Genomic DNA, 26189 nt, shown 5'->3' with positions numbered 1-26189 from the left:
GTAAATATCTTCTGAAAGGAATGCAAAACAGAGGGATTGGCTCTCTGGCTTCCTCTCTCACACATACGTGGCTCTTCCTGCTTGCCCCTCCCCAGTTCACCTCCTTCCAAAACAGAATGCATCTCATATTCTCCAAAATGGTGGGGTAGGGAGTCTGGATCTTTGTCTCTGTTTCCATCAGCAACACTTTGCCCATGCGTGACTTTAAAAAAAAATGAATAGTGGAACCCCATAAAACAGAATACCTCGGGTGAATGTATCCCACTCTTGAGAAAGGTGCTGAGTCAGTGCAATGACTGGCTCTTCTGTGCACAACATTTCCCCAGCTGGCATGATCCTGCTTAATGTGAGTTAAGGATTCTGTGCCCTGTCAGGCATGTATCTCCTGTGAGACTCTCTCCTCTAATGACCCACCAGCCACAGAAAATGAAACCAAGTAGTACTGCCCCCAAACAATGGTTGCATGTGACCTATTTGTTTCTTATCAAGCATCACACATCATGTTTATTGAAATTAATTCCTCCAAGGTTAACAAAAAGGGTATATATGATTGAAGAATGAAGCAAAAGGACTAATGGAAGTTGGGACAAATTTTGTGAGCATGTTTCCTGTTAATCAGGATTCTCTTGCACAATGCCTATTGAAATGCACAAGAACAACATAAGAACCTGGCTCTCTTCCTCTCTGAACATAAATCTATGTGTGTATGAAGGATGGGATGTTTATTAAAAACAACTTTATTGCAGCAACACTAGCCAAGGCTTTTTGATGTTAACATTTGATACAAGGAGACCTGGCAATCCAAGTCTATTGTTAGGAGAATATGAGAGGCATTCTGTTCAGGGCAAGGCTTTGAAGAGAATAGAAAAGTTGAAGCCATGATGAAACTAGTAGTCTATGTAGGAAAGGCACCTCATGACTTTTGTAATAAATGTGAACCGATTAAAACTGGCCAGGATATATCCATTATAATTTGTTCCCTCTGCCCATTTTATGACATCCATTTCTTACCATTTTACACAGGCCTTGCAAGCTTCAGTTGTCCTATTTATTTAACTGAAATCCCCAATTACATTTCCTGCTCTTCCCAGATGTCCCCCTTGTTGCAAATTGGGAGCAGTCCTTTTTTGGCAATCTGTGCTGCAAATGACTGGCACAAGCCCAGCCCCATAGCTTCCACAATATGGATCCACACTGTATATTACTTCAGACTAAATTAGTATCTGAATTTAAAAGAGTGGAACTGACGAGTCAGAGGGAAAATTAAGAACAATTGTTGGATGATGGGATTTTTGTTTTGTGTCTGGTTGGCACTTAATATTGATAGTCATTCTGCTGGGGTGGTAGCAACGAACTTGAATACCAGCTGTGATTGCCATGTTTGGTGTAGTGGTTAAGTGTGCTGACTCTTATCTGGGAGAACCGGGTTTGATTCCCCACTCCTTCACATGCACATGCTGGAATGGCCTTGGGTTAGCCACAGCTATTGCAGGACTTGTCCTTGAAAGGGCAGCTGCTGTGAGAGCCCTCTCAGCCCCACCCACCTCACAGGGTGTCTGTTGTGGGGGGAGAAGACATAGGAGATTGTAAGCCGCTCTGAGTCTCTGATTCAGGGAGAAGGGTGGGGTATAAATCTGCAATACTTTTTCTTCTTCCTCTTCTTCCTCTTCTGCTGTTATGCTGTTCTCAGCCACTATGAAAATCAGGCATTTCCATTTAATTTGCATCTTTGTTTCCCTCCCAAAAAAGAACTAGCAAACAAATGAGCACAGCCAATGCAATTATGCACATAACATTCATTCAAGACATATGTACAGTTGGTTCTCTTTCATTCCTTGGTGTAGTGTTTTGTTTCTTTTCCCTATAATATTGCTTATGGCAAGGAAAGGGGAATTTGTCCTCTACTTCTCAGCTGTGTTTTGGGGGCTGGTTTACAGCATTTTTTCACTCATGGAAGAAGAGCTGATCTTTGCAAATGTTAACAAATTAATCAGGAGATCATAGATATGCAAGGAGGACATGCGACTTTTATGGAATCATGAGGCCTTTGTGAATGTAGTCTCTTTTCCCAGGACATGCTCCAGAACATCTCCCTACCTCACTGCAACTTTTAAGTGTAGCTTCAAGTATTCTTTTAAAATGTTTAAGGGGAAGTTGGATTTTTATGCATATAAAGAAGGGGCAGAGTGGATATTTATTAAGAAAAATCCTGGCCATTGCCATGAGCCTCCCCTCCTGCGGCGCAGCTGGCAAAAAGGAGAATGGACTTGTCCTTCTACAGTGGCACCCCTGCCTGCCCCATTGTGCCCAGACAAGTGAGGGAAAGCATTGGCATGGCATGGCCCAGTGTTCATTAATGCCACTGTCTGCATAGGAACCAATGCTTCAAAATTAGATATAGTGACTGAATGTGGAATTAGCATCCTAAGAATTTTAGTTTTGCTAGTGTCCCTCCCCCAACAGTTTCTGGTCCATATGAAAGTAGATAGCTGTGAAGTGGTATGGGTCTACAGTGTGGTATGGATCTACAGTGCTATCTTGCCTGTCTTTTTGTCCCACTCAATAGTCTATCTCTAGCAGAAGAAAAATACTTTATACAACATTAATTATTGCAGATATATGCTGCCCTTCTTCCAATTTTTTCTAATAAATTTGCTTAATTTATATACCAGCTTTGCAACTGTCCACAAAAATTGGTAGCTTAGGGTCTCATATGCATTCCTCTTTGTCCTTGTCTCCCTCTTATTATTTTATTATTATTTATATAACTTGTAATTGAATCCATAGGAGTTACTAATCAACAAAAATGTTCATAATGATAGTAATTTGTGATCTAAAGAAAAAAGGGAAATTAGGTTATAATTCTGTACCACACCTCACTGAAGAAAATGGGACTTCTACTAAACAATCACAAGCTTCCACCGCAAGTTTTCTAAAGGGTTCTTTGCCGTTTACCCCATCCTTGCCATATTGTTAAGTGAAAGCCAGTAGCCACTAAGTATACATTTTAATTTATACAGAACACAAGTTAACTTTATATTTTTTTAAACACCCGCCCAGTGATGCAAAAATATTGATTATGCTCTCAGTTGGCCATTATTTTTTAATAAGTATATCGTAGTAATAGGCCGCATCCATACTTTTGCTAATTTTAGTGCATATGTGCAGAAACGAAAGGATGGCACTGCTTCTTTTAGCCCCACCTCATCTCAGGAGCCTTTCTGTTGTGTTATAATTCATGCTGCAGTTTAGTTATACATCACTGAGTACTACTGTTACTTCAGATGAAACTAGAAAATGATGTAGAACATTCCTCATGTTCACATACAAGAGAATGGAAGAAATAGCTCTAAGAATTTGCATGACTGTAGCTTTCTATGTCAAACTTACATAACTTTGCCCCTCTTAGGGCTTTACCATTGGATCTGATGTAGTCTGGAGGAGGCTTTATTACAAGAGTATATCAGCATCTGCTTCTAAATCTGTTTTAAAGATACAGAATCTCATATTATATGGAAATTGTGCAGTTTTTGTTGTTGTTTTGAAAATTAAAATCCTGGTAATAGCCACAGACAAAATCCCAGTTCAGAGCTCCATGCATACAGTTACTTTCAATATATGCAAAATATTTTGTATATTTCCATGCAAATACAGAGAAGGGCCCAAGGCAAAGTCTGGCATTCCTATAACTTTGGTTCTGACAGTTCAACACACTAGAGTGTTTGTGGAGTTTTGACCAGAGTACCAGTTTTAAAGAACAGGAGAGTTAACTGCTCCAGTGTCCTGCCCACGCCCAGCCAAGATTTGTGCAGTGCACCTCCCACCCCCTGACAGAGCCAGGCAACTCCTATGCCCTGACAAGGTGAGTGGCTGAGGTATTCACTGGCAGCAACAACCAGCCAGCGAAAGAGAGCTGCAGCTCCATCAGGAAGCAGAGCTCAGAGCCACACCCAAAAGCTGTTGAGCAAGGCCCTGGACATGGCTTGAATGATGCCGCTTTGCCGCATCACCACAGCAGGGGAAGGAAGGAGTGGTGCGGCATCAGGAGAGCCCAACCAGCCCCTGGAAGCAAGCAACAGTCAAGGTGTGGAGCACATTGGAAAGAGAGGAATGCCCCACTGAGTAAAGGTCCACCCAGTAGACACAGCTGTGCCCTGGGCCTTGCCTGAGCATCCAGGCTTATAGGGGGGTGGGGCTAAGCAGGACAACCAATGAGGGGAGGAATGGGAGGCCAGGAGGAGCGTAAAAGGGCAGCCAAGATGGAGGAGACAATTGAGCTGGAGACTGGCACGGCACATAGAGAGAAGGGCAGTTGGTCAGAACACATCTGGGGAGGAGTTGGCTCTTTGGAAGATGCTAGACCCATAAGTGCAAATTTGTCTTTGTTGTTCAGTCGCACAGTTGAGTCTGACTCTTTGTGTCCCCATGGACCAAGTCATGCCAGGCCCTCCTGTCTTCCACCATCCTCTGAAGCCTGCTCAAATTCATGTTAGTTACATCAGTAACACTGTTCAGCCATCTCATCTTTTGCTGTCCCCTTCTTCTTTTGCTTTCTGTCTTTCCCAGCATCAGGATCTTCTCCAGTGAGTGCTCCCTTCTCATTTGGTGGCCAAAGTATTTGAGCTTCAGCTTCAGCATCTGACCTTCCAGGGAACAGTCAGGGTTGATTTCCCTTAGGACTGACTGATTGGATCTCCTTGCAGTCCAAGGGACTCTCAAGATTCTTCTCCAGCACCACAGCTCAAAAGCATCTATTCTGCGCTCAACCTTCCTTATGGTCCAACTCTCACAGCCATACATTACTACTGGGAATTGTAATACTGTAAATTGGCAGTATTTTTACCAATTTTTACCAATTATATAAGGAATGTCCTACAGGTGGCTGCAGAGTATAGACAAGCAACATGCCATCACAGTACTTGTGCACAAAGATGGCCACCCCACTTGAGACATGCACCAAAGAGGAACAGCGTTCTGTCAGCCGGTTTTTGAGTAGTGAAGGAGTGGAACCTATTGTAATTCATCAACAAATGAAGTCACAAAATGGTGATGCATGTCTGTCACTGCAGCAAGTGTACGAGTGGAGTAGCAAGCTTAAAAACAGCAAGGCTTCCATGACAGACACTTCTCGACCAGTTCAGGCACACAGAGTTATGACGCCAGAGTCCATTGCAGCAGTTGAAGGCTTAGTGTTGAAGATCGTTAAGTGACAGTTCTGAAGATTAGTCACAGTTCTGAAGATTAGTCTTGGCTCAGCACACCACATCATTCATGATCTGCTCTGATTTCATAAAATGTCTGCAATGTTGGTGCCACAGCAGCTGACTCCAGAATTGAAGCAGTGATGTGTGCCTGACATGGTCAAGAAGTGTCTGTCATGGAAGTCACGCCATTTTTTAACTTCCTGCTCCACTAAAGTATTTCTAGGAAAGACCCTGTATGTGAGTACAGCCATTCCCCCCCTCAAAATAAAAATCCCTATACATCCACTATATAATAGAAAGCTTTACACTGGAATAATATTACTATTTTTGTTTGTATTTCCACATTGACCTGTTTATTTACATTTTATTTACATTTATTTTTAATATATTTTTAAACAGAGAGGGTGCAAGATACACAAAAGTGGTAGATAGGGCTTTCTCAGTAGTATTGCATAGGTTATAAAACAACATGGAACTGGAACAGGCTTTTTGGACCCAGTGTTGGAGATCAGATAACAGGTAGTCTATTCAGAGGGCATTTAGTGTAACTGATGATTAGTAATGGAGAATTCTGTTTTACTACTGTACTTACAATTTTATCATTTTAGCTGTGTTTTCCTCTTTTAGGTTGTTGAACAGCTGTGTGGATTTGGATGATGGAAAAAAAGAGGGCTGGATCCTACAGCAACACAAGTACAAAGAGTTATATATCAGATATTTCCCCTGTGTACTCCAAAAATCCTCTGCAGATGCTCAGGGGACCCTCATGCACAAAATATATTGTGCTCTGGAGATAGGGTTGCCAGGTCCCTCCTGGCAACTGGTGAGGGATGGAGAGACTTGCTAGTAGAAAGAAGAAGGGCTATGCCATATTGCCAGCACCACACAGGAAGTGATGTCATCACATTAGTGACTTCCAAGCAACACTCTGTTATTTGAGCAAAAACTTTATGGTAGAAGCTGGTTTTACTGTAGAGTTTTTGCTCAAATACCACAGTATCACACGAAAATCACTAGCATGATAACATCACTTCCCATGTGATGCTGATCAGTGGCTAAGGGGCAGGGTCTGGCAGTGGGGGACTCCAGCCTCCACCGGGGGGGGGGGTGTCAACCCCTCCTGGGGAGCTGCACTGAAGGGAATTGGGTAAAATCTTCTCTTCCTTCCTTTTCTGCTGGTGGAGGAAGCATGATGGAGCAAGATCATGTCTGCACAAGAGGGCCATGACAGGAGGAGGGGAGTTATTTGATTATCTCACCTGTCATGGTGCATTTTGTTTAAGAGTGTTGTTTAGCTCTTATAAGAAGATTTTAGGAGTATGTGGGTGGTTGCTAAGGGTACGACAGGAAAGATCCCACTCTGCTCATTTTATCATAGGATTCAACTTCAAATGTTTAAAATACATAAAACAGGAAGAATTTTGGGATGATAGAAAGATCTCACCCATGTCAGACTTCTTTTATATAAATCTACAACAGATTTGTTTCTCCTTATAGTTTCTGTATACTATTGAAAGTATCAGAGAGGGAAAAGTTAGACATGCTTTAAAATAGACCCTTACTGAAATAAGTTGAGTGGCATCATACCAGTAATGAGAAGTTTGTTGGCAAGCATTAGTAAATTCCACCCAGTAGTATGCGTGGTTGCTATTTTTGTCTTTTGAAGCCTAACAAATTGTCGATGTGCTTCAGCCCTAGAAAGAAACAATGTGTTTTTAATTAGTATTTCATATTGCACTGTTATCATGAAGAGAAAATCACAGAGGCATCTGGAGATACCTCTTGCCATATTGCTGAACCAATATCTTTCATGGTAAAACACCACCTTGGCAGATAATAAGTGTGTGTGTGGGGGAGTAATGCTTCTATTATTAGAACTTGGAAGATCCCTAAAAATGAAAATTCAGAGTCTAGTAATTCAAAGCTCTTAGTCTAGCGATTGCAGTAACTTTTTTCTAAATGGGTATAGTATGTTTAACATTAAAAATATTTTGCCAGGTGTTGATTTTGCTCTATAAAGCCCTTAACAACTTTGGCTGAACATACCCCAAGAGACTGTCACTGCATTTTGCTGTGTCCAGTCTTGATTTCTGAAATGCTTGCTCAGATGGTCTGTTCAGAGTTTCCTCCTCTCACTGCACTGTAGCTTTGCTTGAATGATCCTGGTTCAAATGCAATAGCCACATGTTCATTCCAAGTTTGATAGACTGGGTTGATAGCCTTTTCCAGGGTAGGCAATAATTATGCTGCTGTTTTCCCGTTCCATTTTTTGTTTTTGGTGTGCTCCTGATGTGTTCTCTACTAATTGAGGAGTGGTAGCCAGGAAACTGTGTCTCTGAGTGCTCAGATGTGTGGCATAGAAATATAGGGAAGAGAAGCAGATATTTGTAACTAAAATTAGCATGCATCTTAAAACTGGAAATCTTTTCTGTTGGCATATGCATTGATGTTCTTTGAAGCATCCATTGCAAAAATGCCTGGCAATTGTCTTAAGAATTGTTGAAAAAATACATTCAAAATGCATTTGCAAGTGCTCATTGGAGATATGTTTGATCTCACTTAAGGGATAATACCTGCACTGGCTTCCAGTAATATACCGAGTCCGGTACAAGGTGCTGGTTATCACCTTTAAAGCCCTATATGGCTTGGGACCTGTCTACCTGAAGGACCGTCTTTCCCCGCACGTTCCCCAGAGAGTACTGAGGTCGGGAACACAAAATCTCCTTACTATCCCTGGGCCGAAGGAAGCCCGGTTGAAGTCCACCAGAGAAAGGGCTTTCTCTGTTATGGCCCCTACATGGTGGAATCAGCTGCCGGAAGAGGTGAGGGCCCTGCGGGACCTTGTTCAGTTCCGCAGGGCCTGTAAGACGACCCTCTTCCGGCTAGCCTATACTTAGCTTGAGAATTTTATTGTAACTTGCTGGATTCCTTTTATATATAGCTGAAATATTTATGTGTATTAATAACTAGGGTTTTATCTGTTTTATCTGTTTTATCTGTTTTAAAAATGGATCCCTTTATATGTGTAATTTTGATGGATCTACTATTGGAAGCCGCCCTGAGCCACTTGTGGGAAGGGCGGGGTATAAATCTTAAATAAATAAATAAATAAATAAATAAATAAATAAATATAGTCCAGGAATCTCCCCAGTGATGATAGCAGGATTCCTTGAACACCTGTAAATGTTTGAACAGTAGAGACTTGTGTTTGATACTATGATGCTAAAGAGAGTACATTTATGATTGCAATATTTACTCTAGAGCAAACTGGCATTCTGTGTTCATCCTGACATACTATAGTAATGTCATTGATCGTGAATATTTTTAATGCTGTTGAACAATCCGTTTCTAAAACCACACAAAGGAAACCATTCAGGTATAACAGTACTTATTGTATCTAGGACTCACAGACAAGAGATTAGTCTGAAAATAATTATGCAAGTAATGTAGAGTTCAGTGTCATTGTTTTATGATGAGCAGAGTCACTGTTCTTGATTTTGTTTCAACTGCTTATCATGGTGTAGTGGTTAAGTGCATGGACTCTTATCTGGGAGAACCGGGTTTGATTCCCCACTCCTCCACTTGCAGCTGCTGGAATGGCCTTGGGTCTGCCATAGCTCTTGTAGGAGTTGTCCTTGAAAGGGCAGTTGCTGTAAGTGCTCTCTCAGTCCCACCTACCTCACAGGGCGTGTGTTGTGGGGGGGGGGGGAGGTAAAGGAGATTGTGACTGCTCTGAGACTCTGAGATTCAGAATATAGGGTATATACTATAGGGTATATACTATTTTCAGAGTATATAAATCCAATATCATCATCATCTTCTTCGTCTTCATCTACCGACTGGCTTGCACAGTGTCCTTGTCTTTGTAGCTCCTAGATTAATTGAGGTTAAGCAATGAGGGAGGGGTTGAAGCTTCTTTAACTCAAAACTAACAGTTCTTTCGTGTTATCTTTGTCTCTAAATTCTGCTTCACTGTGGCTGTGATCACACCCACTAAATGACGCACTTTCAATCAATTTTCAATGCACTTTCCAACTGGATTTTACTGTGTGAAGTGGCAAAATCCAGTTGGTAAGTGTATTGAAAGTGCATTATTTAGTGCATGTGTGTGATTGCAGCCTGTGATGACTGTGTTGTGTTTTTTTAAAAAAAGCTGTCATGCATAGCAGTTTTTAATTTCTGCGTTGAGCAAATTTTTTGACCTCTCAATGAATAAATAACAAATTTTCTTTCTCAGCAAATGGCCACCTTCCATTTCTAATCAGGCCATTGCTGTCTCCTTTCTTGCTTTATGCTGTCATAATTCAAAAGTATGGCTGTAAAAACGGGAGACCCACCTAGATGTCTTCCGCTTCTACAACTGATCTCCAGCTGGCAGAGATCAGCTCCCCTGGAGAAAATGGCTGATTTGAAGGGTGGGACTCTGTGACATTGTCCCATTCTGAGGCCCCTCCCCTCCCCAACCCCCTCCCTCTCCTAGATCCACCCCCAAAGTCTCCAGGAATTTTCCCATAGACCTGGCAACCTTATTCAAAAGGCCTGAGGAGACGAGATCATTCCCACCCACCTGCAAATCTTTTTAAGTTTGGTATTTGCCTGAAAACAAGATCAAAAGTTCTTAGAAATTTGCATTTTCTCCCCTTGTTTGCTTGATTTGAAAAGGTGGAGTTAAATTAAGGTCTAATCTTGGGTAGCATTACTGGATGAGTTCCTGGGCTTTTTTTTGTAGTAAAAGCCCAGCAGGAACTCATTAGAATGTGAGGCCACACCTCTGAAATCACCATCATTTGCATACTAGGCCACACCTTTGACATCATCATCATCATTTGCATATTAGGCCACACTTCTGACATCACCAAAAGTGTATAATGTCTTTTTTTGGGGGGGGGGGGGGTAACAATTCTGGTCATCACACCTCAAAAAAGATATTTTATGCCCTTGTGATAGTATCCAACTCTCTGTGTTTTACCCTACTCTGTGGCAGGACTGGATCTATATGTTTTTTTAGGAGGGCAAAATTAAAAAATGACACCCCCTTATGGGCCCATTTTATGTTATGGGCCCATAGAACTCCATACCCAATTTGGCGCTTCCTCTGCTCCCCCCTAGATCTGGCCCTGCTCTGTGTGTGGGGGGGGGGGGTATGTGGTGCTGTCAGGCTTGCAAAATTTGCATAATGAGACAAAAATCTTTAGAGAGAAAGAATGTAGCATTTTGTTTCTGTATCCTCCCCCCCACCCTACATAAAGTCACTTTCTCCCTGTAAAATAGTCATTAGCGGTTCTGAACATGCAGCAGAACAGAGTACTTAAAATCACAGACAGCAAGATCATTGAGAAGTTAATCTCTGTTAGCCTTCTGGCTGGGATTTGCAAAGCAATCTCTAAAGGGTTACCCCAGACAAGGCTATTAAATTAACCTAAGGAAGCTCCCAGGTGAAAAACCCTGCTATCAACCTGCTTGAGGGAAGAGGTAATGACTCTCTGGGGTTTAGCTAATAATCCACAGCAAGCGCCCAGCCACAGCAAGACTAAAATAGCACATGCAGGTTCTGCTTTCTTAGCAGTGTTGTCAGTGCTTCAGAGGGGGACTTGTTTGGAGCAGTGCAGTATCCTTGCATATCATTTTATACAGGGGAATAAAATCAGCCAAGATCCTAAAATAACACTGCTTGGATGTTGGGACAGAAGCAATAGGAAATTAGCAACAAAACTCACTCCTTGCACTTGTGAAAGCATCTGCACATATTGACTTCTGGAAAACAGTTCTGTATGAGAAAAGATATTGAAAAATATAACATTTAGTCAGTCTTTTAGGATGTATCTATGAATAACTTTTAATCTTCATCTGTAGGATCCTAGGGGACTATAACTTCTGTTTTTTGTGTGATATATAAAACAACAATTAATTATTTGGCTTAGCAGAAATGGAAATAACTGATACAATCAGATGAGCTATAAAGTGCTTGGACATCCCAGAAATTCTGAGTAACATCTGTAAACCACCCCAAAACATCTGTTCTCTTCTGAGGACACATCTGTTTGAAACTTCTTGAGTCCTGCACTCTTGCAACTTTGCTTGCTCTCTGTATCCTATGCAATTTCCCAAATCAGTCCAAAGGCCTCATCTCACCATTAAGGTGCTCAATGCACAAGGAAGGGATAAAGAGGGTTTTTAAAAGAGGCTACTTCACTCTTTGTGGAAGCCACTTTCCTTGGAAATTGCCCAAATTAGAAATTGCCCAACCTATTCTTTGATAAATAGGTTGCAAGACGGGAGTAACTTTTAGTAGTACTGTCTGGAGTAACTTTTAGTTGGCATTAAGCTGGCATCAATGTTTAATTCTTCTAACTGCCTCTAGTTTCATAATGTAAGTAACCAGGGCTTTTTTTGTAGAAAAAGCCCAGCAGGAACTTATTTGTATATTAGGCCATACCCCTGAAATCAGCATTGTTTTGCACAGGACTTTTTTTGAAGAAAAAGCCCAACAGGAACTCATTTGCATATTAGGCTACACCTCCTGACACCAAGCCAGCCAGAACTGCGCTCCTGTGTGTTCCTGTTCAAAAGAAGCCCTGTATGTTACCATTTTGAGTACAGTGTCAAACATGTCATTTAACCTGTAGCTTTCTTCCCAAACTTTTTTTATTAGTTTGGAAGCATTTTCTATGGATGTCTAAAAATTTATTTGCAAACGTATCTGCTTGTTTTCTTAGTTCGATGGGCCATGTGACACCTTTCCAACCATCCCTGACAGAAAGAAAAAATCCCCACTGGCCTCAGAAGGAAAATCTCTCATTAGTCTTGAACTCTTGTAAGATGAGCTGCCAACTGATACAGATGTGGCTAATACCAGTATGCAGAAACAGATTTCAATATGTTGAAAGGCCTGAGTGTGCTCTCCAATCCAATGAACAATGCAAGAGAAAGAATGAACGTTGGTTTATTCATGCCCAAGGCCTTGTGGGTTCATTTTGTCTGGGAAAAGAAGCCAAACAGGTTTGAAGAGCCACTAAACCAGTGTATTTTCACAGGATTCAAAGAGTTAGCTTTGAACTGTTTTGCTGACTTGTTTCTCCCTTGAAACAAACTTGCTTAGGAGAGTGTGTCTTGGTTAGGAGAGTGTGATTACAAATGGAAAAATGTCCAAAAGAAGATAGAACTTTAATCTGGTACTTGCTTTCAGCTGCTAGGACATTGTATGCGCAGTTGTGGAAGCAAGAAAAAATACCAGAGAAATGGGATTGGATTATAAAAGTTATGACATGGAGTAAAATGGACAAATTAACAAGAATATTAAGAGACTATGATTTAGACGTTTTTAAGACGGAGTGGAAAAAGTTTAGAAGATATGTAGAAAAAGAGTGGAAAATAAAAGGACACTGGACAATTTTTGATAATGATTAAGTTTTAAAAAGAAGAATATAAATTTTTGTTTTAATAGTTAAGGGTACCTTTAATATTTGTTTTTTTAAGTAAATAACACTGGCGGGGGTCAAGTAACGGGGGGAGGGGTGGGTGGAAAGTAATATATGGGGTAGATAATTTTTTTAAAGTTGTAAGATATAGATATAGATTTATTACCACATGTTACCAATAACATTGTTTTATCCCTAAAAAAAAAAAAAGTGATATTTCGCCCTCATGTTATAGTACTGGTACATTTTAAAGGTGGGAGAAGGTTGTACTGAAATAATCTCCATGGGAGCTGCCAATACAAACTCTCAGCCTCAGCTATTGGCGCACACAGAAAAGGTAGATTCAGTGGGTAGCCATGTCGGTCTGAAGCAGTAGAACAAAGTCTGAGCCCAATGGTACCTTTAAAATCAACAAAGTTTTATTCAAAGTGTGCATGCATAAGGCGTGCTTTGGTGTTCATGCACACTCCTTCAGATACATTGAAATGGAAGTTACTAATCCACACAAATAGCTCAAGGGCCCATACATATAGCTCATCCTCTACCTATTTGTATGAACGGACAACTTCCATTTCAATGTATCTGAAGAAGTGTGCATGCGCACCAAAGCTCATATCTTAAATAAAACTTTGCTGGTCTTGAAGGTGCCACTGAACTCAAACTGGGATTGCTCTAAAGAAAAGGTAGTCTTTGATGCTGTCACTGGCTTTTTTTGTACTGATGATCGGTCATAATGACCCCTCTACTTGGAGCTGCTGTTAGTCTGATTTCACAAAAACAAACAAGGAGTCTTGAGGCGCTTTCGAAGACTGACAGGTTTAATTGTGGCTTAAGCTGTAGTCCATAAAATTCATGCCACTAAAATCTATTTTTAAAACACCACAAGAGTCCTGTTGCTCCAACAGATCAACACAGCTAACCCATCAACATCTGATTTTACTAACAGAGAAGAGGGAAATCTTCTACTGAAATAGGGGGAGCAAGCTGACCAGGTGCTTAGCCATTAATCATATTAAATGATGCCTGATCGTGAGTTATGGTTGGTGGCTTCCCTCTTAATAAAGCTTAGCCTCATGAACTTTGCAATAGAGCTCTGTAAACAGGATGCTCTTAAGGGAAGCCCTAAACAGCCTGTTCTTTGATCAAGTACGATGATGATGATGTGTAGATCAGATAGAAATATTTATTTGCTTCATTCTTTTCTTCAAACTGTGTATATTTCTCAGGCTCTAGAACAAGGCTTCTTCTAAGTAGTGGAGTCTTGTGAGCAAAAATTCTACTTAGTGAGCTTACTGGCATTAGAGTTGTGAGCTACAGCATGGGGCCATTTTCCCTGAGCTAAGACAAAAATGTGTGAGCCACAGGCTAAAAAACTGAGCTAGTTCACGCTAACTCAGCCTAGAGGGAATACTACTCTAGAAATATATAGCAGAAACTGGCTGATGGAGAAGAAAAGGGGTTAACTGTTTAGAAACAGATGGTGTGTAGGGACTGAGATTAGCTGCATGTACATATATGTCATGTAGCAAAGCTTTGAGAGCACTGAAAAGGCCCTTTCTGGTTTTAGGTTTTGTTTTGTTTTTTGGCCTTTGTAGAATCATGGTGTCCAGAAATGCAGTTTTACAGTGTTACAAGTGGGGTTTTTTAAAGCCATTTTTTTAAAAGCTAGTGTTTTACAAAGCCAAATCCAGTACCGAACGTATAGTTTAATGCTGGAATTTTAAACTAAGTACATTTTAAACCTTAAAGAGATGTCAGAATTACAATGCAGTTCGGCCATTGGGTCTTGAGGTAGTAACGGACCCCTACCAAAGGTTCATTGGATCTGCTGCATATGCTGAAACCATCCAGCTCATTTTTATAGCCCTGCTCAATATTTTATGGCAAGCTGTACTTGCCGTATGTAGTTCTGCCTCATCTGCTGAGCCAAATATGTCTTGGAAGACAATTGCCCTAGCAGTTCAGAGATGCAGCATAACAGCAGCTGCTTGGCATGGGCCCATTTTGCAAGGGCTTGGATTCCTATGGGGCCTGGATTGTTCTGCTGTTGCATTTACAATTTGTGCTTGATGAGTGGTACTTTTTTTGTATCCTGCAAAGGAAGCTGGACACATGCCTTCCATGAAATGAGAGAATGGGCTCTGGTTGTAAGGCCCAGAACAATATAAGGAATTCCTCACGTTGGGGTACCAGGAATGTTCATCTAAAAACAATTTACCCGTATTTTTCAGTCCATAAGGCGCTCCGGACCATAGGACACACCTTCCTCCTGGGAGGCGATCCGCTGCCTCCGCCTCCAATCCCGGCGCTTCCCCCGTGCCTGCCTGGCTCCAGCTCTGCTTCCAGCAAGCGCTGGGATTGCTCCACGCTGACCCCACCGCAAACCCAGCGCTTCGTGAGCGATGGCTGCGGAGGGGGCAGCGTGCTTCCTCCGTGCCTGTCTGCCTGGCTCCAGCTCTGACGCTTACAGCAAGCGCCAGGATTGCTTCCTCCGCCCTCCGATCCCAGCGCTTGCTTTAAGCATCAGAGCTGGAGCCAGGCAGACAGGCACGGAGGAAGCACACTGCCCCCTCTGCAGCCGGTGCTCGCGAAGCGCTGGGTTTGCGGTGGGGGCAGCGCGGAGCGATCCCAGCGCTTGCTGGAAGCAGAGCTGGAGCCAGGCAAGCAGGCGCAGGGGAAGCGCCGGGATCAGAGGCGGAGGCAGCGGATCCCCCCCCCCCCGGAGGAAGGTACGTCCTATCGTCCCTTCGCTCCATAAGACGCACACACTTCCCCCCCACTTTTTTTGGGGGGGAAAGTGAGTCTTATGGTCCAAAAAATACGGTATATCAGATTCCACCCCCAACAGAATCCCATCTAAATCTCCATTCTAGAAAATACATTTTTCTTTGTGACCTGGAAACAGAGAGATCACCATCAATGGAATGGATTCTGTGAACACTGAACAGAACAAACAAATGGAACTGTGGGGCTCCTTCTGCACCTGGCCCACCACTTGCTCTCTATTGTGACTGCTCTTACCACTAGAGGCTGGCACATGGGAGCAGGTCAAGTAGGTGGCCATCTAGGGTGCCACCTAGCCTACAGGGGCACTGCTGGGTGCCCCCTCTCCCCACACACAGTTTGTGTGTTCCTCAGAGCCTGCAGGCTCTGTGGCGTGCACGCGCCACCCAGCCACTTTCGCATTCCCTGGGTCTGTGCTACAGACATGGAGAATGTGAAAGAGGGCAGCACCTGTGCCACATTTGAGAACATGAAAACAGCTGGGAAGCACCTGCACAATGGACTCCTCGGACACCCCCTGGCCGTTTTCGCATTCCCCAAGTCTGTAGCACAGATCTGGGGGACGTGAAGGTGGCTTCCCCCGACCCTGCCCAGCCTTCCCAGGTTCCAGGAAGGCTGAGCAGGGTTGGTGTGGCAATAGGCACACTCAGAGCCAGGCTCCAAGCATGCCTGCTGCCGTGCCAACTCAGCCTTCCTGGGACCTGAGAAGGCTGAGCAGGGTTGGCAAGGCTCCTTGGCAGCAAGCACACTTGGAGCCTGGCTCCAAGCACACCTGCTGCTGCATCAACCCCGCTCAGCCTTCCCGGGACCCAGGAAGGCTGGGTGGGGTCAGAAGGCAGAGCGGCAGCAGGAGCACTTGAAGCCAGACTCTAAGCACACCTACTGCTGTGCTGCCCCCACCCCACTGGAAGTCAGGCGGAGGGGCTGGGCTTGGCCTGGAGTGGCAGAACCCCCAGTGCTGGCCCTGGCCAGGCCTCAATGAGAAGAGGGGAGGGAGATTGCAACACCAGGATCTTCCTCCTATTCACTGACCTCTGCTCCTCAGAGCCCTGGACAGGATCAACTACAGCATCCTTGTCCTGCTTCATGCCTTCCTGGCCATTCCCACTCCACCCATGTGACCAGGAAGTACTAGAGATTGGAGGGAAGCCCTCTCTGGCCTGGGCAGGTTCCTCCCAACCCATCTATCTAGCATTATGCCAGATGCCATTCTTTACCACCTGCCTGAGCCTATCCAGCTCCACCTGCTTCTTACAGCCTGCTCCCACCAAAGGCCTGCTAGATTGCTTCTTTCTTCAGAAGCCATCTCTGCAGTCTACCTGCAAATCCCTACCCTGCTCACCTTCCCTGATTGTATTGCTACAGCTGGTGAGGTTGGGTGAGGTTCTGCCACCAAACAGGAACAGATCTCCTCCACTTCCCCATTCAATGTCCTGAAATCTTGGGGGATGCTTAGGAGCAGCTTAAAGGGCTGCAGAAGAAGGGGAGATAGGTAGAAATCATCCCTCATCATCATGCATGGGTTCTTGGTTCTGTTCACAGATGAACTTCTACAAAGTGAGGAACTCTTCCAATTTCCCATCAATCTGCATCCCTTCTGTGCTGCATCTTACGCTGTTTCTGAGTGTCCCTCAACCTTGAAGTGCAGCTTTGTGTGTGTGTGTCTGTCTGTCTGTCTGCTTGGTCTGGGAGATGCAGGGGAGAAGGCAGAAAGAGAAATAATCTATTCATTGAACTTGTTCCCAGGATCCAATTCAACATGGATTTTCTTTCTTTTTACTAACCATGCAATGTAAAATTGTTGACAGAGTATTTTAACATTTAACACTTAAAAGTTCTGGGTATGCAGCAACTACATGTGATAGTGGTCCAATCTAGACCAGCACACAGTAACAACAGGCTATTTTCTCTGTAATGTGAGGACCTCTTTCATGCTGAACAGTATAGTGGATTGTGTTAACAATGTATTTATTTTGTATTTTACTGTAAATTTTAAACTTTAAACTGTTTACTATATGTTCCTTTGTTGTAAGCTGTCCTGAGCCCCGCAGGCTGAGGGTGGATCACATAGTAGGTTCTAAAATACGTTAAGTATAGACCTATATATATAAAAGCCCTTTCATGGTGGCAAAATGGAGCATCCTGGTTGGTTGGGACTGTGGTGCATCAGCCTTTGGCAGTCAAACTATCAATCAAAGTCTGTTGCATTCCATTGGTTGAGGGTGAGAGGAGGAGGGTAACAGTCACAGAAAGCCTTCCCTCACTTGGCTGAGGGCTCCTAAATCATCCTGGTGAGTGTGTTAAAGGAAGAGAAGTGAGCAGAGCCCCTCTGTTTGTTTGGAGCTGTTCAGCTTTCATTTTCCTATTATTCTTAAGAAGTTGGTTTCAAAGACAGCAAATGGTTACATTCAGCAGTTCCGGTGAGTAAATTGCTCCAGTGAGTAAATTGCCCCAGTGAGATCACAAAAGTGTGTGCTTGCAAACTATGTTTATTTGGCTGATTTGTGTGTAAGAGTGTGTGTTCACTTTCATTTAGTGGAAGTCCAGTCAACTGCTGAGGGACAAGGAAATGAAGATTGCATTCAGGGGAACAGTGTTCTTGTATTTTTATTTTTGGGGAAGAATGGGAAAGTCTCCTGGCTCCACCCCAAAGTCCCTAGGTATTTTCTTTGTTGGGCCTGGCAACCCTACAGCCAAGCTTGGTTCTGTCAGTAAAAGACTGGGGGAGAAGGTCCTTTCCATGTCTATTTTGGAAATTGAGGGAGAACTCATTGGGGTCAGTCCTGATTAGGACTGCCAGTTTCCAGGTTGGTGGGAAATTCCTGGAGATTTTGTGGTGGAATCTACAGAAGCCAGACTTTGGGGAGGGGAAAGGCCCCAGCTAAATATAATGCCATAGAGCAGGGGTGGCCAACGGTAGCTCTCCAGATGTTTTTTTGCCTACAACTCCCATCAGCCCCAGCCATTGGCCATGCTGGCTGGGGCTGATGAGAGTTGTAGGCAAAAAACATCTGGAGAGCTACCATGGCCACCCCTACCATAGAGTCCACCCTCCAAAGTGGTTATTTTCTCCAAGAGAAAGAGATCTATTGTCTGGAGTTCAGATGTGACACCAGGATATCTTCAGCCTCCTCTTGGAGGTTTCCTGCTTTAGGCCTGGCAGCACCCTCTGGGTGACCGATGCCATTTGACTGGCATGACTTAACTGCACTTGGCTGCTTGCTTCAGTTCAGAAAAAACAAAAACAAAACAGAAAAAAAAAACCCCAAACACTGTGATATACTGGCTAACAACATTTAGTAAAACATTTTTAAAAGTCATATAAATTCTTTTAAACACATTATAAAGAAGTTCAGCTTTACAAGATTGCAAAGAAAAGTCCATCCAGTGAGCACCTGGATGTAGGCTCATTTCATCAAAAGTCTTCCTCAGGAGTATTTTTATTTTCTCCAAAGTTATCAGCTTCTTATTGCAATTCAGTGTTTCTATTGGGAGCCAGCCACAAAGCTGGATGGAAGTGGATAATTTTTAAATTTTTAAATGAATAATTTAAAAAATATATATATTCTTGATTATTATCAAGAACTTACCTCTCAATCCCATTTAAGTGTTTATATTTATACTAGGAGCAAGCCAGTCCTAAACCTCTTCCCTAAGCAGATGGCAAAAGCCTTCTGGATTTGGCTGGCAAAATACTCTCTGCATTACATTTATATTAGAAGCCAGCAATTCCTGAATCTCTTTTCTAACTGGATGCAAAAGCCTTCTGAATTTTGATGGCAAAATGCTCTCAATACCACTTACGTGTTTCATTTATGAGCAAGCCAGTCCTGAACCTCTTCTCTAACTTGATGCAAAAGCCTTCTGAATTTTATTGGCAAAATGCTCTCTTCAAAAAGCTTGAAAACTATTCTAGGTAACTCCATGCAGCTGTGTCTTATAAGTCTTTTTCTTAAAGGTATAAGACACAGTGATATAGTCATGATTCAATGATACAGTAAAGATTCATAAATGGGGTTCCATTAGATCCTCAGGGAAATAATAAGTTTCTGGTATGATTTAAAATGTTTTAAATACTTTTAAAATGTTTTAAATAATTCATTCATGTATCGTTTAAAGTGATGGTTCTGCAGTTATTTGGTAAATGTAAGAAATAGAGCCCAGTTCATCTCTTAAAATTATCATATTTAAAGTACATTTAAGTGGAAGTATTACATATGGCTTCAGCGCACAATAACGTTGGCAGCCACTGTGACACGACAGTCAGAGCTTCAGGGCAGGGACTGCCAGACCCAGGTTCCTACTGTGGAAGTTGACTGGGTGATTTTGGACCAGTCACAGATTTTCAGCCTAACCTACCTCACAGGGTTGTGCAGCTTAAAAGGTGGAGAGGAAAATTATGTAAGCTGTTACGGTCCATACTGTAGAGAAAGACTGGGAGTGGGGGAGGAGATGGAAAGCTTTAGTCAGAGGGACAGAGAAAGGTAGAATGATGGTTGGCTGGGAAGGAGAGAGGGTTGCCAACTCCAGGTTGGGAAATTCCTGGAGATTCGAGGGGTGGAGCCTGGAGAGAGTAGGATTTAAGCAGTATTGGGAACTCAGACAGGTACAATGCCATAGAGTCCACCCCCCAAACCAGCCAATTCCTCCTGGGGATTATTGTTGCCAATCTCCAGGTGAAGCCTGGAGATCACTCAGAACTACAGCTACTCTCCAGATGGGCAGATATCAGTTCTTCTAGAAAAAATGGTACACTCTGAGTCATTATGCCATGCTGAGGTTACCCCCCTATGACAGCCAGTGTGACATGGCATTTGGCAATTCAGAGCAGACCCACTTCTTTCTGTGGACACTAACTGGGTGATTTCAGACCTGTCACAGACTTTCATCCTACCCTGCCTCACAGGGTTGTTGTGCAGATCAAAATGAGGAAGAGGAGAATGATGTACGTTTTTGCCCCCAGTGCAGAGAAAGGCTGTAATTTTCCTAGATAGAGGCGTCAGGGAGGGGGGGAGGAGATGGAAAGCCGTTTACCCCCATCTCTTTTGCCCCCCATCCCTTCTTTCTCAAGATAACTCCCTCTCTGACAACCTACCCCGCATTTCCCCACTTTCTCCATTTCCCTTCCCAACAGCTGCCTTCTCGACATACCTTGCCTCCCTCTATCTTTGCCTTTCCTCCCCAGCCCCGCCCTCCCAGACCATGAAACTCACTCATAGCAGATTTGTAGCACCCATTGTATTTCTCCCCACAATGGGCCTTATTACCAGTAAATATACTGTATATATAAAACATTAAAACACACATGTAAAAAACTATTTAGGTGGCACTAGTCTAATTAAAGAAATTGTGAAACCTGTGAAGTTCTTCTTAGCAAAGTCATTGGTTTGGACTGGCTTCCGTTAGCACAGCTGCTGGCCTTCCAGAGGCTGGATTCAGTATATGGCTTCATGGTTGCCATTCCCGAATTACCATCCATTTGTCCATGATAGGCTTGACCGATTGTGCAGATTTTGTAAGAGGATTTCCTTATTATTCCCCCCCCCCCCCCCGGTGATTCAGAACAGGGAGGTGCTGCTTACCGCTGAACAAAGCTGCTGTTTTCCTTTCTGTACTGCCAAGGAGAAGGAAGATAATTTTAAAATAAAAACAAGCTTATCTTTAACAGGACTTGCAGATAATGAAAGAGCATAAAATAGTATGTGTGACTTCTTTTTTCCTCCTTGTCTGTTTCAGTGAGTATGTTTTTGAACACATTAACCCCCAAATTCTACGTGGCCCTAACAGGCACTTCCTCGTTAATCTCAGGGCTTATTTTGGTGAGTACAAGATACAATATTTAATTTTCATAAATTTTGTTCATATTATAGCTTGCAAAATAACATTCAGCATTACAAAAGTATGATCTTTTTTTGATAATCTTAATCCTCACCCCTTCCTCAGTGACTATGTGTATTTAAAAGGATTTATATTGGAAAAGTAGCCTCCTTAAAAGGTTGCCGGGTCTGTGCTGGAAAATACCTGGAGACTTTGGAGGTGGATCTTGGAGAGGGCAGGGTTTGGGGAGGGGACAGGCCTCAGCCATAGAATCCACCCTTCAAAGCAGCCTTTTGCTCCAGGGGAGCTGATCTCTGCCAGCTGGGCATCAGTTGTAAAAGTGGGAGAGCTCCAGGCCCCACGTGGAGGCTGGCAACCCTACCCCCTTCAGAATTCTTGGCATAGTTAGTATGTATATGGGGGGGGGGGGGGATTGGCATCAGCAATTTGCATCATAAATCCAAAAATAAATATATCATTTTCTTGTATGAATCAATTCAAATGGCTGAGCTGTTTTATGTAGCAAAACTGAAAGTCAGTACATAATTTTAAATTCTGTTTCTATGAATGAACTGTGTTTTTTCCACTGATTCAACAACTTTGCTTTAAAATTAACATTCAAAGGCCATAACAATTAACCATGATCAGAGTCCTCCATATTCATACTATTTCTTGACAGAGCGTGTTTTTCTCATCTTCCACTTAAAGTTGTTGATTTAATCAGTGAAGAACATAATCTTGCCACGGCTACTTTTCAGTTGCTTAGAGCTTTGTTAAACATTCTGTCCCAAATGAATGCACTCTATACATTATCAAAAAGGGGGATTCTGGAAAGATCTGATTAGCATAATGTAATTTCCCACAATTTAGCATTAATGTTATAAATTTATTTGCCTTTAGAGCAGCATAATGATTATTCTTTACTGTTGTCTAGTTTATTTTCAGCGTTTTGATAATCAAATGATATTTTAATGATGAGAAGAAATCTATTATATAGCATTGTTTGATTTTTAGCCAAGTGCATTCCTTGTAATTTGCTGTGAGGAAATGCACCACACAGTGTAGTCACCAAGGTATCAGCTCTCCTGTGAAAAGTGTTTTTATTTTCTATACTTTAGATTAACAACAAAACTTACATTTTTGAATGGCCCAGACAGCAGAGTTCTTTAAAATTCCATTGATTTCTCAGAGAAAGTGTTAAGTATATGCTTAATTATCACCTGGAGGTCTGTGACGTGTAGATTTGCTTAATTTTGTCTAGAGAATGCTTAAAGTTTTATTACAATTTCTCCCTAAATGAAAAAAAAGGTCACCTAACTGGTCACAGGGAGAACACATAAGCAGCATAAATTAGAGCAAGCTAAACCAAAAATAGTGGCATATTTATTTTCCACGTATGTATTTTTCCCTGTCATTTCCGAAGACTATAATATTTGGCATAATCGTATTTTACTTATCTAGTATTGACTGGACTCCACCAGGTGGGCAAACTGCAAAATTATGCCTTTGTTACAGTTTTACAAGTTGGAAAAACAATTAATTACTGAACAGTAAAGCTGATTACTAGGAAGTTCTTTCCATAATACTTCTGCTACAAAATGTTTGAGTAGGGGATTAGCATTTTTTCTGTATTCATTAAGGTTGCCAGGTCTGACTCAGGAATTATCTGGAGACTGTGGGTGTGGCGCCAGGAGCAAGTTTGTGACAAGTGCAGTTAAACTCCAAAGGGAGCTCTGGCCATCACATTTAAAATGACCACGCTCTTTTTAAATGCCTTCCCTCCATTGGAAGTAACCTCCTTTTGGGGCTCATAGAATTGGACCTCCTGGGGGGGTGGGGGTTGAGGAGAGGCACCAGATACTATGCTGAAAGTTTGGTGCCTCTACCTCAAAACACCCCCTCCTCCGAACCTCAGATACAAATGGATTGATTCTTCATTGTACCCTATGGGGGCCAGTCTCCATAGGGTATAATGGAGCACCCAGTGGACATTCCCCCCCTTCCTGATAACCCTGAAGTGGAGGGAGGGCCTCCAAACCAGGGAATCCCCTGCCCCTAACTGGTGATTGGGAACCTTAGAAAAATGTCTGTTATAGTCTCCTTTTCCCATATAGATAACTTTCTTAGTTTAACCTTTAAAATAAAGTCTTAGAAATTATTTTAGAAGTCTTTAATCCTTGAATAGATCATCAGGTCAGGCCTTGACAAATTTTCTTTGGCTTGGAGCCAACCCAGAAATGTAAATACTAGACTCATCTTTTAGCCTTCATGTTTTAATGACCAAATTTTCTAATTATCACTATCACAAAATATATTCCTAACCTCTGCCCAGTTTCTCATAATTTTATTAAAAATGTTACAGTATAAGGGCAACAATACTTGTCACCACAACAAAGAAACTAACCTCTAATCCTAAACAAACCTCTCCATTTTCTCATAATTCCATTATTTCTCCAAGAAGCTCAGTTTAATTGAATATTGCAGCTGTATAGAAACCTGCTGGTTAAGAAATGAACTCATTTACCACTACTGAATGGTGTAAAGTTAAGCTTACATATAAACAAAGAGTGACAAGAACTTCATGCACATTTATTTTTGTGTCCTTCAGCTGAACATTCTGATGTGAAATTATAAATAAGTTTAAGGTTAGATCTAGCCAGCTCCTTATTACTACCCCCACTCCTGTTCCATGTGACTGTTTTTCCGTGCTGGTCCTATGATCCCAGACACAGTCTCTTTGGTGGTTGAAGGGGACTTTTCCCTAAATTCCTTTTGCACCAATGGAAGAACTGATCTGATCCGAACATTTGTGCATCTACTGAGAACTGCTGAGAGATTCTACAGTAAATTCATTGCTGAAAATACTAGATGCTATGATAACCTGGCTCTAGTATTAATCACAATGGGAGGGCTTCTAGTGTCCTGGCCTCACTGATGGACCTCCTGATGGCACCTGGGATTTTTTTGGCCACTGTGTGACACAGAGTATTGGACTGGATGGGCCATTGGCCTGATCCATCATGGCTTCTCTTATGTTGTCCTTTGGGACTTTCTGCTAGAGCAGAATATGGACCTGGCTTGCATGACTGAGACCTGGGTGCGAGAAGGGAAGACAGTTGCTCTCGCCCAGCTAGCTCCACCTGGTTTCTTGGTCCTTCACCAATCACGGACTAGCGGGCAGGGGGAGGGGTGGCAATATTCATTCGGGAGGCTTACTCCTTCTGGGCGCTTCCACCTCCAAAGATCACCGGCATTGAATGAATCAGCATGGTATGTGATGTGGGAGAGAGTTTGGCTATCTGGTTGGTGTACCGGCCACCCAACGCACCGGTCAGTGCCTTATTGTCCCTTGTGGAGGCTGTAGCAGGCTGGACATTGGAGCACCCAAGGCTTTTAGTCTTGGGTGACTTCAACATTCATGCCAATGACGCATGCTCCACTCAGTCAACGGACCTGGTGTCATCCGTGGTGGCACTAGGACTCTCTCAATGTGTAACCACTCCCACTCACCAGGCTGGACACATGCTGGATTTGATCTTTGTGGCGGGAGTGACAGTGGACCATATTACTGCTGATGCGATGCCATGGCCGGACCACTGTGCTGTGAAGGCCCGCATGACTGCTCCACTCCAACCCTGTTTGGGTGGCGAGCACATTTTAGCTCGCCCCCAAAGCCAAATGGACCCATGTTGCTTCAGATGGCTCTGTGAGATCCTTGGCCCCCTGCTGATTCTCTAGGTGAGCTCGTGGGGAACTGGGATAACAGGCTCTCCACAGCCATTGATGAGATTGCTCCCACATTGCCCCGTTTAAAGCTGGCCCTGTGGTATATCCCAGAGCTACAGCTGATGAAACAGGGGCTGAAACAGCTGGAGAGGCAGTGGCAGCGTGCCCGTGACGAAGTGACAAGAACATCCTATAGGTCATTTATGAGAACCTATGAGATGGCAGTCAAGGCTGCTAAGAGAGCTTATCTTGCAGCCACAATTCCATCTGCGAACTCACGCCCAGCTCAATTTTTTAGAACAATCCGGTCATTAACTACCCTACCACAGGGTAGACTAAATGCTAGGGAATTGGATATTGATAGCGAGGCTTTTACAAGTTTTTTTGCAGATAAGGTCCTGTCACTCCACCACGACATCTCGGCCACACTTGAGACAGTAAAGGAGCTCGAGGCTTCGTCCACGTCTTCTAGTCAGGTTTTGGATTATTTCACTCCACTCAGCCTGGAGGAAGTTGACAGAATGCTCTCCACTGTACGCTCAACCACTTGTAGTTTGGACCCATGTCCATCCTGGCTTATAAAAGCTGGCCGCAGAGAACTACGGGTTCCCCTGAGGGAAATTGTCAACAGGTCCCTATCAGAAGGGACTGTCCCTCAGTCTCTTAAAGAGGCAGTGGTCTGTCCCCTCCTTAAGAAACCATCTTTGGACCCAGCAGTATTGGAAAATTATCGGCCAGTGACAAACTTGTCCTTCTTGGGCAAGATTATTGAGAGGGCGGTTGCAGTGCAGTTACAGAGCTTTCTGGATGATGCTTCCGTGCTTAACCCTTTTCAATCCAGTTTTCATCCAGGTCATGGGATGGAGACGGTTCTGGTCGCCCTCACAGATGACCTCCAGAGGATAGAGATGGCTTGGCAGTACTGATGCTTCTAGATCTATTGACCACGTTTGATATGGTCAATCATCAGTTGCTGACCCGCCACCTTGCTGACGCTGGGATACAGGGGTTGGCCTTACAGTGGCTCTCCTCTTTCCTATTTTTTATTTATTTACATTATATTTATATACCGGCTATTCCATACAGACTCAAGGCGGCTAACAGCATAAAATAGACAGTAAACAAAACAATATTAAAACAATAAACAATCAGATAAATAACAATGGTGCTACTTCAGGCAGATCATATAATATTTTCTTTCTCATGCGCACAGATCCTGGGCGGTTAGTAATCAAAGCGT

At 42.9% G+C, this 26189-nt stretch overlaps 1 protein-coding gene across 5 annotated transcripts in view; it reads left to right on the top strand.

Annotated features, from left to right (window-relative positions):
• Window positions 1-26189, top strand: part of ST7 (suppression of tumorigenicity 7) — a 160141-nt gene that overhangs the window by 55204 nt on the left and 78748 nt on the right. For 4 of the 5 annotated variants that reach the window (XM_060244850.1, XM_060244851.1, XM_060244849.1 and 1 more), the window contains exon 2: window positions 21143-21225. In XM_060244850.1, coding sequence (XP_060100833.1) covers window positions 21143-21225 — 83 coding nt within the window. Of the gene's footprint in view, window positions 1-5831; window positions 5898-21142; window positions 21226-26189 lie in introns of those variants that run through there. The other variant, XM_060244852.1, reaches the window with a different exon arrangement.

Source organism: Heteronotia binoei, chromosome 8 (genome assembly GCF_032191835.1).
Source record: "Heteronotia binoei isolate CCM8104 ecotype False Entrance Well chromosome 8, APGP_CSIRO_Hbin_v1, whole genome shotgun sequence".
Taxonomy (NCBI): Eukaryota; Metazoa; Chordata; class Lepidosauria; order Squamata; family Gekkonidae; genus Heteronotia; species Heteronotia binoei.
This window is presented reverse-complemented; position numbering and strand designations above follow the sequence as displayed.